Source organism: Lolium rigidum, chromosome 5, assembly GCF_022539505.1.
Source record: "Lolium rigidum isolate FL_2022 chromosome 5, APGP_CSIRO_Lrig_0.1, whole genome shotgun sequence".
Taxonomy (NCBI): Eukaryota; Viridiplantae; Streptophyta; class Magnoliopsida; order Poales; family Poaceae; genus Lolium; species Lolium rigidum.
The window spans coordinates 61,775,153-61,787,083 of record NC_061512.1 but is presented as its reverse complement, the minus strand read 5'-3'; the positions used below and the strand labels follow the sequence as shown (position 1 = coordinate 61,787,083).

The window sequence follows — 11,931 nt, the reverse complement described above, 5'->3', positions numbered from 1 at the left end:
TGCTCTCCTTCCGTGTCACCCGCTCGGGTGGCACCGGGGCCATGCACCTTCCCTCTCTCTCCCGTCTCCATCAGAGGACGCGGCCGGGCAAAGCCTGCGTTCCCGACAACGAGGGCGGAGTCTCTGTCATGCGGTTCCTCGTTGTGAGTGCTATTGGCTTGGGCGGAGGCGGTGGCGCTCAATGGCGTGAAGGTGTGTGGCGGTGGTGCAAAGGGCATGCGGTGGAGGTTGCATCACGTAGTGAGCTCCCATGATCGTGGTCACGTGTGGCAGTATGGCCCGTTCTGGGCATGTGCAGGCTACGGCTTTGATTCACGAAGACTCGTGGTGCTCGGTCTGGTGTGTGTGATGGGCATGGCAGTTGTGGTGGTTGACCGACATGGGGGAATCCTCCCCCAAGCCCATCCTTGCTGATGGAAATGCCAGTGGTGACTGGTGTCCTTCTTCTTCGAGGGTGAGACATGCGCTGCTTCTTGTATATCTAGTGGTGGCTCAGTCCGCAGCTGCAGCCCCGTCCCTCGTCCCAATTCAGCCGGCTCCGGCAACATCGGGGACATGGTGAAGGACCGAGGGTGAGACCTTGCTCGGTGTTTTTTGATGCGGACCCGGCGATGCCTGCGGGCGCCACTTCCTTCCAAGATGTGTGGTCTTGGTCCCAACCGTGCCAAGGGAAACCCTACGTCGGGTTCACCGGACCAGCAGTAGCAGTGCCACGGCAGCGTTCTTTTCTTGAAGATGTTGTCTTGGGTATCAGCGGAGACGTCGATGTGGCAATGGGTGATGTTTCGAGGCGGTGTGATGCGCCGCTGCCCATGGAGTGGGCTTTCGGGGAACAATTTATGGCATGGTTGTTACATCATCCAGTTCAGCTCTTTCACTGAGTTTGGTTGGATTCCTCCTTCTAATCGCCATCTCTTAGGTTTGTGGGAGAAGGTGCGTTGGTCCGAGTTACCTTGAAGTCGTTCTCGTCCTATGGTGGTAACTTAGTTGGAACATGACACGTTCTGGTCTGATGTCTTTGTGCGCCATCTCCTCATCATCCTTGGATGGCGGTTGGGCAAGGCAAGTTGCTATCGTTGTGTCGATGGTTGATGGAATGTTGTAAGCATCTTCGCTGGTGCGGCGCGAGGAGTTGTAGCCTTTAGTGGCGACGTATCTGTCTTGGTATTTGAAATATAATACTTTTTTCAGGGCTTATTTTAGAAAGAAAAAAAATTGTCGAACAAATGATACCCTTCATTGGTTTTCCTTTTTAGGAAGAAGAATTAATTGTGAGCGTAATAAGTAGGGTGTGTGGCCGTGGACAGGGATAAGTTGGTTACTGGTTAGGCAGCTCTGGTCGTGAACGTCGGTCAGTACATAGTGTCCCGTCCACCGCGCACAAGACGTGCCGCGGTTTTGTGTACGACCTAGCATCGCCACGGATTCCTGATCGCACGGTGGCCGTTCATACGTGCCGCAGCACAATCTCTGTGGTCTGTGGAGTACCTCCCATATCCAGTATGCACGTGAGCGAGCAACACAGACGTAGTCCAAGACGATGACCGATGCTGTTGTAATTATAACGTTGGGCGTGCGACGTGCTCTGGCCATGTGTCTGTGTCTCTCTCTCTCTGACAGCTCCGGCCAGCGAGGAGCTCCCAACGAACCCCGTTCATTCAATCTCGTCGGACCGGTTTGCTCGGTGCATTGTTGGCGGCGGACTAGCTCTAGAGTTGCAAGGGATCGACGTGAATGAGCGAGGTGGATTTACTGTTGTAAAATTTGTGCTGCGAGTGCGACGGTGTGGACACAAGCACGCCGCGTGTATTTTTCTACTCGATACTAATCTGCTCGTGAATACGTTGGCACAGACACGTCGATCAGTTTGTGTTGGCCAGGTTTTTTCCCAAATATGTTCAGCATAATTAAAACAGACACTTTCAGCCTCTTTGCGTCGATGCCTCTCAGGAAATTGAATTGACGTGGACAGCCGTGAACAGAGATTACTAGTTGGTTGTCCCGTCCACCGAGCACGTACAAGCCGTGTCGCGGTTCTGTGTACGACCTAGCATAATCATATTGACCATCGTCATCGATTCTTGATCGCACGGTCATGGCATTCGTTGCGCCATAAATAGAAAAAATAGGAAGCCATGTGATAGTCGCTCCCGTACCGTACTGGCATGGAGATTGGAGAGGAAGTGCCGTCACGGTTGCAAGTTGTAACGCTCGGCGGTCTTTCTCTGGCACACAGACACAGCTCCCTCCAACCACGAGCCGTCAACTACTAGCCCCGTGCATTCAATCTCGTCGTCAGACCGCTTCGTCTGCCTGCCTGCCGGACCCCGAGGCTATGCTAGGCCCCGTCGTACGGACCCACCGCCGGGGAGATGGCCGCCGTCCGCCGCCCATCCGACGGGGCCGCGGCGTCGGCCGGCTGGTGTGCCGGCAGGGATAATGCATGCCCTGTCGCAGTGCGGCAGATGCGCAGGCGATTCAATACCAGCTGCTGCGTACCACCTGCTAGACGCGCACTACTCCTAGCTAGTTGCGTGTATATATGTCTGACCCTAATTGAAGTCCGGAGCTGGTAGTACGTAACTGGAGGGGTGCACATATGACGCGTACGTTACGCGCGGGCCCGCTGCGCAGCTTGGTTATTAGACCGTCCGACACGAGCCGGTGTTGACATGGAGAGAGAGCGTGTACGGCCTCGCACGCATTGCGTCCATCCCTAGCAAAAGGACGACGGCCACATGAGGGCACGGCAACGTACGCTAGCTGTTGGAGTGCAAACCTCAGTTTTCTTCATTTCGGCAAAAAACAAGTGCATATAGGGACGTAACATGCATACTCCCTCCCTTCTCAAAAGAGTTTAATTGCTTAGAAAATAATCCAAATCTTTATGCTCCTACTAAAGAAGCTAATCCTCCAGTGGAATCACCTCTTCTAACATGAATATTCAGATTTCCCATTCCAGTGCCAATGCTTAATTAAGCCTTTATGCTTTTCTTCTGACATCTTTATTCTCTTACGTTTTTACCAATATGAATCATTTCAAATCACTCATAATACTGACAGCTCTTCTCCAGGGCATTTTATTATCTCCGAGCTTACAAATCTCAGTGGAGAAAGATCGATTGGTTGAGGAACATAATGAAAGTATGGACACATATTTTGATTGTTTTGTAGAATATTGCGTACTAAATGATCTTACTTATTTGCTACGGTACTGTTTGCAGCATCAATATATATAAATAAAAAAACCAAGACCAACCCAGGCACTAGCACGCTCAAACCCAGGTGGGCAGTTTGCCACTAGACCGATGGTCTGTTCTCTTTGCAGCACCAATATCATCTTGTGCTAACTCAACTTACTCTGTTAGATAAGAAAGTTGCAGGAAGACGCTCGTAGGAATTCTTTGGAAATACGTGCAGATAATCAAAGAGAACATAAGGAACTGGAGATTAGGAGAGAAGATTTTTTTTTTTAGATCAACAGGGGTTGAAGAGTTGGCTTGAAAAAGTAATATAGACAGATCAAAAAATCGAAACAGGGAAAGAAGAGGAGACTTTCCTTGTCTTATCTAATGCAATTTGATGTTCCAAAGCCTATTAAGAAGAAAGAATGATAAAAGCTTCCTTCTGTTGTATCTTAATGGACTGAATTTGAACTTACGTATGCTGTTCAATATTCTTACAGAATGCAAACAAGAACATTCTTCTTGGCTCAAGCATAAAAAGGCGGATGAGGAGCTCAAACAGCTTCTCAAGAAACATGAGGTAATGCTTCATAATCATTTTATGCCTAACACATAACCAAAAAAGGATTGTTTATTACGCCTCATGGAAATAGAAATGGAATCACCATTTTTGTATCCAGTGGTAGCAGTACTATTGAGAATTAACCATCCATTAGATAATTAAAATGCTACAGTACGTACGGATTGAAATAGGTGAATATACATACTGAAATGCGCTGCATAATTCGGACTGGACCGATACATATCAAACCTCGGATTATCTTAACGCTATTAATAGCACCAATTGGGAGTATATTCAATTCAAATTAATTAATTTAGAACAATGCACAACCTAACTTTATTTTAATCAACCTGTGGGTTATATTTGAAGGTGGAGGCCGGTTTGATTCATAGGATAGGAAAAATGTAGAAATAGGAAAAAAAATATAAGATTGCAATGTCATCCCCACTTCGATCTTATAGGAACTCTTAAGAATGAAATCTTGTTTGATTCCACTAGAGAAAAAGCAAAGGATTCTCAGTGTATGTTAGATTTCCTATCAAAACTAGTGCGAAGAATTCCTTAGAATTTTTTTATGGAAATCATTTCTACAAATCGAACAACCTTCGTAGGAAAATTTCATATAGAATTTTACTACAAATTTTCTATCCAAATCATTTGAATCAAATAGGCCCTGCAACTGTGGGGCATGGTATGTATTATGTGTATCGTTTGGTAGTATGTTTTTTGCATTTTTTTGGTAACGTTCGAATATACATACTCTTGCAACCAAGTGCATCTCAAGGACGCCGAGATGAGCGTTCAAACTGTAGCCGATTCAAATCGACACCAGATCGGTCGGTGGAGGATCCGAAATGCGGAACAGTGGAGAAAAACTTCAATCTCTAGAGTTCAGACGCGCTTTCTCTGCGCGCGATTTTAAAGCCGGCCGGCCGGGCGGAGTGCCGGCACCACCACGACGAAGGACGCCAGCGGATCAGGCTTCCATCCATGTGTGATCTGCCCACGAATTCATTCATCACCCTCCCACTCCACTCCGCACAGCGCGCATTCATGGCTGCCACGCCAACCGATGTCCCGCTATGCTGCATCCGTTCTATTCTTACCCAATATAGAAGGTGAGATCAGATCGTAGGGTAAACTTGCAAAACCCAGATTTAGGAATTGTGAAAAAATCTGAATCTTTTGGCAACATACCCGCGGAGTATCTCAAAAACCAAAAAACAATTTCAGCTCAAAATATGATCTAACCCTAGAGAAACAAAAAAGATACTCCGCTCCCTAGGTCTCTAAAAAAGTTGCTTAACTTTGTCTACATATATAGTTATATAGACATATTTTATGTCACAGATACATCCGTATCTAGAAAAGTTGAGTAATTTTGTTTTCTTTTTAGACGGAGGGAGTAATTTTGACTATGAATTGAGCAAGCTTTGGTGAATTATTTCACACTATTCATAGCCAAATACAGTTCACAATTTTGTGAACTAGACTCGTAAATCTAACATGGATGTGTGTTAACCTGCAAAAAAAACATGGATGTGTGTTTTCAGTTTTTCTTCTTCTTTAGAATTGTAAGCTTGTTTCATTTCCGAACAATTGATCTTATAGTTCCTGCCTAAGAAAACATTCTACCTAGGTGAGGTTGTTTAGCTGGATAATACGTCATAGATTGTGAATAAATGCCAGTACCGAGTTCTGGAAAAAAAAGGACCCTACCTAAGGGCATGCCCAACACACTGTACTAGGGGCACCGTCTCACATCTTTAGCTAGATCCGGGTGATTCAAAGTAGGTTCAAATGAGGCATCTTCAGGAAGCGAAATCTTAAAACTTAAAATCATGGTTTTTAAGAGAGAACAAGATACACAATGTTTTATTTATGGGGTCTCTATCTTTTTTTCGTAACTAAAGTTGTAGTTTCATTAGAGATATAAAATTAACCATGCTGCTTCTGATAACTTTTTTTTACATGAAGGAGCTAGTTGTGTATACTACCATTGCTGATTCCTTAAGTTGCCCCCATGGCTATCCCCATCATCGTCACCTCTGTCCGTGTGGGCCTTTCGGCTATCCGGCGCGGCCGACGGCGATGGTTAACCGTGTAAAAGCCGAGACGCCACACCCATCAGGAGGTGGACTGATGACACTAATGGCGACGGCGCCTTTCTTGCTCCATTCTCCAATCCTTAATCCCTAAGGCTCCCGTCCGAGACGCGGCACAAACAGTTCTCATGAAATGCCACTTTCGCATTCATTCTTGGACAAACAGTGAAGCGATCTTCAGCTACACTGCTACAGTTGTATCATGGTATGCACTGTTTAAAAATGAGAATTACAAACCCAAACGATAAACAGTGTTTCCTTAAACCGGAGCCGAGTTCCGGTTTTCTGTATGGTTACAGTTTCTACCTACAGCTTCGAAGGGAATGAACAAAAAAATGTCAATGGGGTGTAAGCAACTGCAAGCATTGATATCTGTCGCCACCATCTCTCAGCTGCAAGCAGCCCTCGGCTCATGGGCTTCCGCAGTGGAACTACCACCACCCATGTCCATGTTCATCAGGGTGGTGAGGTGGGAGATCTCCTTGGGCACCGACGCCGTCAAGACCTGCAAACAACCAGGGTGTCATCACCTTCAATTCCATCCACATGGTAACATTTATCCAGGCGGTACTGGATGAAATGATTACGGCGGTACCTCGTGGCCAGACTCGGTGATGAGGACATCATCCTCGATCCTTATTCCGATGCCCCGGTACCTGTCCGGGGCATTCTCGTTGAGTATCGGGACCGGGGGAATGTAGATCCCCGGCTCGATGGTTATTATCTGTGCACGTGCAGATCAAAGCTCTTGTCAGTGTTACAACCTGGAATGTTGCGGAAGCTGGATAATATAGCTGGTGGATTCAGGAGATGCGCTAAATTTGGAGCTTTCGTTCAAATTTCCGTTTACAAAGCACAGCTGGCTCTTGTAGTTTAGATGCAAGTAACAAGAGAACATCTGGAGATCTACTTACAACGCCTGGCTCCAACAGTCTGTCCTTGCTGAGGCTTGTGGAGTCATGAATATCCATTCCCAACGAATGACCTGGATGCCAGAGAGACAAATGCTTATTAAGTTGGTCCCAAGATCCAAATCTCTTGCATCAAAGACAACGGACAAATCTAATGAAGGGACAGATAGATTGTGTGACCTATCGCGGTTGGATTCAAATAATTGTATTGGATAGATTTGCCCTTCCCTATAACTCCAAGTTCTTGGAATCCACTTATCAGCATCTTGACCTGTGATTTGGAGATCAGAGATGTGGAACTTTTGACGTTTGTATTTACAAACAAATATTGAATGAGAAAAAATACTGGGGATTTACCGAATGACGGTGTATCTCCTCAATGCTTGCGCCAGGTTTACAAAGTTTTATGCACTCCTTATTTGTCTCCAGTATTAAGCTGTACAGTTCTTCCTGTGCAGGTGAGATAAAAATGGTACTAAGAATTCCAAAAGTGTTGAATACAAGTATACTGTATAGAAAAGGGATAATGTGTCGGTCCTTGCATTTTATACACATTACATTGAATTATGTGAAGTACTATGTTGTTATTTTATTCTATGTACTTAAATATTTACGTGCTTTACACTTGTAACATCTGTGACACTAAACGTAAGGTAAGAGGCCGTGGCAACGCACTAGCATTCCACTAGTAGAAGTATACTGTATAAAAAATTAAATCCAAAATAATAAAGGTTGAGCATTTACCTGGGCAGCTGAAAATCTGCCACAGGGTGGCCATGTTCGTGTCAGGTCACTAAGGTAGCCATGGTACTCGCATCCAACATCCATGAGCAGAAGATCACCCGTTTTGATCTGTCAAACAGCTAAAATCAGCTTTACAAGAAAAAGTATGTGAGATGTACGACAAGAGCAAAAAAACTGTTGTACCTTCTTATCGTTTCTTGAGTAGTGTATAACACTGCCATTTGCTCCACCGCCAACTACAGGATGGAACCTACGATATGGAACAGGGAGAAAAGATAAATAATCTCAGCATGACACCTTGCTTAATCAAAAAAGAGCACTAGTTCCTGAATTGATCCCTACAAACTTATTTCACTAGCCACACAGTCTGTACGTCAGATGCAATCTATATAGTACAGCAGATGGATAATAAAAATATACAGTGACAATAAATGCTTACGCCATTCTTTGGGCACCTCTCATTTTGCACTCAAACTCAATTTTAGCTGCTAATTGGCTTTCCTCCCTGTGGGTCCTTGAGAGTAACATTGTCTGCAAAAGAGACTGGCTAGGCAGAGAGAATGTAATGTCAGTAAACAGAAAAGGAGAAGCATTGCATGCATGTCTTCAAGCCAACCATCATCACTTGTATAGTGTGCAACTTGCAAACTTAAGCCACTTGGTCTGGTCTTCTAACTTATTGATTGCATATTTGCCACTTGAGGTAGAATTCTAGATGTAATATATCTATGGTTTTAGTTTTAAGGGAATCTTGTTGTGATTTCGAAACAACTGGGCAATCTCAGTAGCAGGGCTAACTAAATAGGGCAGAAAAGTAGTTGAGGAGTGTTTACAATAACATTCTCAACATCAGTTATCCCATTGGTGGTCTCAAAAAAGTTCAGTCGATGTAAATAGTGTTCTGTCAAATCCTCTAGCAGCACATGGACCAGCATCAGCCACCACAATCAGATAATCCACCATATTATCGCCCTCAATCCAACCAGCAACCCCCCAGTAATTACTTCAAATGTACGTATCAGTCGTCTACGGATTATAATTTAGACCAGTGCCTTTTACTGGAATATCATAAAAGCATTTCAGCAAATTCTCCATCCAAAGCTGAACTGATAGTGCGTAAGAATGTGGTGTACTGCGTAAGAACTCAATATCTCCCAAGAACGTATCATGAAAATAACAGAAGTTCAACCAAATACCTGAGAAACAATAGATGCTGACTCTCTCATCAGCTTGATTTCTGATTTTGACTTGATCCACCGAAGTTCATCAGTGTACCGTGTAAGATCTTTTACTTTATTGTTGAGTGATGCCCTGCGGAAGGCATCAAAGTTCCTATAAGAAGATGTGGATGCCTTAGCATTGTGATACACCACTTTTGATTGCTCAATCATTTCAGGAAGGATCTACATTTTAAGAAAAAAAAATTGCGTCAATTAAGAAGCATACAGTAATCAGCAACTAAGAAAGTACTCTCTCTCATTACAGAAAGGGCGTCATCATGGAAATCGTTACATCCAAAATGCAACCTTGATCACTAATTTGCTAATGTTCAACACTAAAGCATTTTTTTTAGTATACAAATATGTTTTTCATATGCTTAATCTCAACATCCATAGAGATACACTGATATCTAAGTTCAAGAGTTTGACTATGTGCATTCACAAAATGATAATACATCTTGACTGGAGGAAGTAGTTGGGGCAGGTAGCAATTAGAAGGTAATAGTTAGTGCTCAGGATCGTTGAATCATGCTAAAACAAAAGCTGAGGGCTACCTTTTTCATCTCACTAAGTGGAAATGCTTTATCTGCCTTAAAGAAATCCACAGCTGCTTCAACTCCAGCAGTCTGACCTTCCCAAAGTACATCCTGGAAACAAAACCACACTTGTAAGAACGGTTTGGCTTTGTTAGGAAAGGTATGAGGTAACAGGCTGAAAGGTCATCATTACCTCCTTATGTTTATCTGGCATGAACATACATAAACCAGTTTCCTTACTCAAAACTGCTACACCACCGGGTTGTGTACAACCTGTAATGTACAGGTAGTCACCATTCTGTCTGAACGAATATGGCACTACATCAGTCATCATCTGCTGATCTGCAGATGCAATAATGGCCAAGCTTTTCTCTGGTAAAACATCCACAAGCCTTTTTCTTCTAGATATGTACTCCTCGCTTGTGATGCCTGGAGTAATCTCCTCATCAGCTAATAACTGTTTAATCGTATAACAATATTTAAGAGGGAATGAAGAGAATCATTTTGACAACCAAAATAATAATTAAGTAAATGCATCGGAAATAGCACAGGGAATGTGAAGAAAATAAGCATGGGCCTGTTTGGGCTAATAATGATTCTGTAGACAGACTATGAAAGCTATAATCATAAGCTAAACTAATTAGTTTACTTGATAAACGCTCAGTAGTGTGGGACTTTGGCTAAATTCAGCTTACCATTTTAGATAATGGGGTAATTTCAGGTAAAAAGAGCCATAACCTTCTATGGTGTTGACAGAATTAATCTTGAAACGAATATGCTGTCTAGCCATGGGCCCATGGCTTGAGCTAGGAGCACCATGGCTACAGAATGGTAATATCCTATTTAGAGTGCTTGAAAAATGATGATAATAGCGGATGTGTAAGAACTCAGACACCATTTTTTTCATAAGATGAGCATTATCGTTTGATCCAAGGCAACAAGTATATGTACAAAGTTCGTTGCATGACCCAGGTATAGAAAAAGAATTACTTGCTATCTGGATATGCACCGGACAAACACTGGGGAGTACAAACATGGACTAACTACAAAAGTAGAGAGATTAAAATGTTGCCATGCCTGTAAAAAAAAGAAGCAGCAAGTGCAGCACCAATCCAGTAAGACTGTTTGGCCTTGCGTTGGATTATGATGGTCCCGTTTTCAACCTGCTTTGCCTATTTTACAGTTTGTTTGACCAGCTTTCTCTGTTTTCATGGCTACTTTTCCACAACAGGTTATAAATAAGTTCAGCAACCACAAAACAAGCCTGAAAGAAGATTTACCTCAGGATGAGATTTGGGTGTTGGTTGGCCAACGTCGATTATTCCTCCTGTAGTGTACGCTGCACGCGCAACTATACTTCTGTAAGAGATAGATAACAACCAAGACGCTGGCTGCAAGTAAGATTCAAAGAATGTTGTGAATCAGAAGCCAACACTTGAAAGGTAAAAATAATAATAATGCTATAAAAGCACTACAGGAGGAAGGGTTGCTTAGATGCCCTGGTGTTATGTTCATGCCACCAAATTGCTTGTGTGAATCAGAATTATTACTCCTTGCATGAATTGCAATAAGAGTTCATGATTTCCCATCGCAGAGCAAAACCTACAGTTACTTGTTCAGCAGCACCTAGAGTTTAGGAACCCATCGTTTGGATAATTGCACTCTGTTTGTGACGCGTCCAAATCATGAATTCACCCCAAAACCCAAATTAACAAACAATGTCTTCAGAACCGTATCTCATGAAAAACTGAAATATTCACATGGCACAATGGATTCCCTTCGAAAGCATAGCTCAATCGAAGAAAAGGCACGTATCTAGTACATCAGTCATCTACAAATCGAAGGGCAGGAACAAATTGAGCAAAAAAAAAAAATCCCCTCCTCTTGGAATCAGGAATACGCTACACGTTCCAAAGCTAGTCCATTCTAACTTTAAGCTACCCAAAATCCAATCTTCAACAAATCTTAACAGTCTAAGAGCATCCCAATCAGCCCCAACAGATCGAACTAGTGATTAAACGCTCGCGACAAGCGGACAGGGCCAGGAAGGCGAGCACACGACGCTAAACACTAGCGCGTACATACAGACGTTTAGCAAATTCCTGCGGAAAAGGAAACCGTCGAGGGGATCCATTATCTCCGTCAAAGCTTAGCACAGAACGAATCACCAAAGGAGCAGCAGCCACAAGAGAAAACCTAAGGGAACCCCGACGAGGAGAGAGGGGACGAGCCGAGCCTCTCGCCGGCGGAGATGGGGAAAATTAGTGGCTCCGATTTAAGTACCTCGCTTGCTCGCAGCGTTCTCCGCAAGAATCGCGCCGCCGTCGCCATGGCCTCCCTTAAACCCCTCCCTTTTCCTGATTCTTCTTCTCCCCTGAGGCTCTGAAGTCTGACCTGCCTGCCTTCTTTCCCCGGACCCGGAGACCCTAACCTCGGAATTGCAGTGATCCTGGCCGTCCAAATGGGGTGCCAGTATCCGTCACTAATCACAAAGCGTTGCTCGATCCATGTTCAAACCGCTCTAGCTTTTCCAAGTCGTTGTCGTCGTCAAGATGTCAAAATTGCAGTTTACAAAAAAAATTACTTTAGTTGCAAAGGCAGCTAGCGGCGGTAACGATTTCAAGGTTAGGGTTGGAGTTCACGAGATGTTTCAAACATAGGGATTTTC

General features: G+C 44.0%; 1 protein-coding gene across 1 annotated transcript; it reads right to left on the bottom strand.

Annotated features, from left to right (window-relative positions):
- Nucleotides 1-6,003: 6,003 nt before the first annotated feature.
- LOC124653793 (intermediate cleaving peptidase 55, mitochondrial-like) lies at nt 6,004-10,638 on the bottom strand (the record flags this gene model as incomplete). The annotated part of the gene is given in 12 exon segments (XM_047192858.1): nt 6,004-6,357; nt 6,448-6,576; nt 6,767-6,837; nt 6,944-7,034; nt 7,121-7,213; nt 7,508-7,615; nt 7,691-7,757; nt 7,947-8,050; nt 8,704-8,910; nt 9,282-9,374; nt 9,457-9,720; nt 10,544-10,638. Coding segments are annotated over 12 exon segments (1,439 nt in total), but the record flags the coding sequence as incomplete, so codon positions are not given.
- Between the last annotated feature and the right edge of the window lie 1,293 nt (nt 10,639-11,931).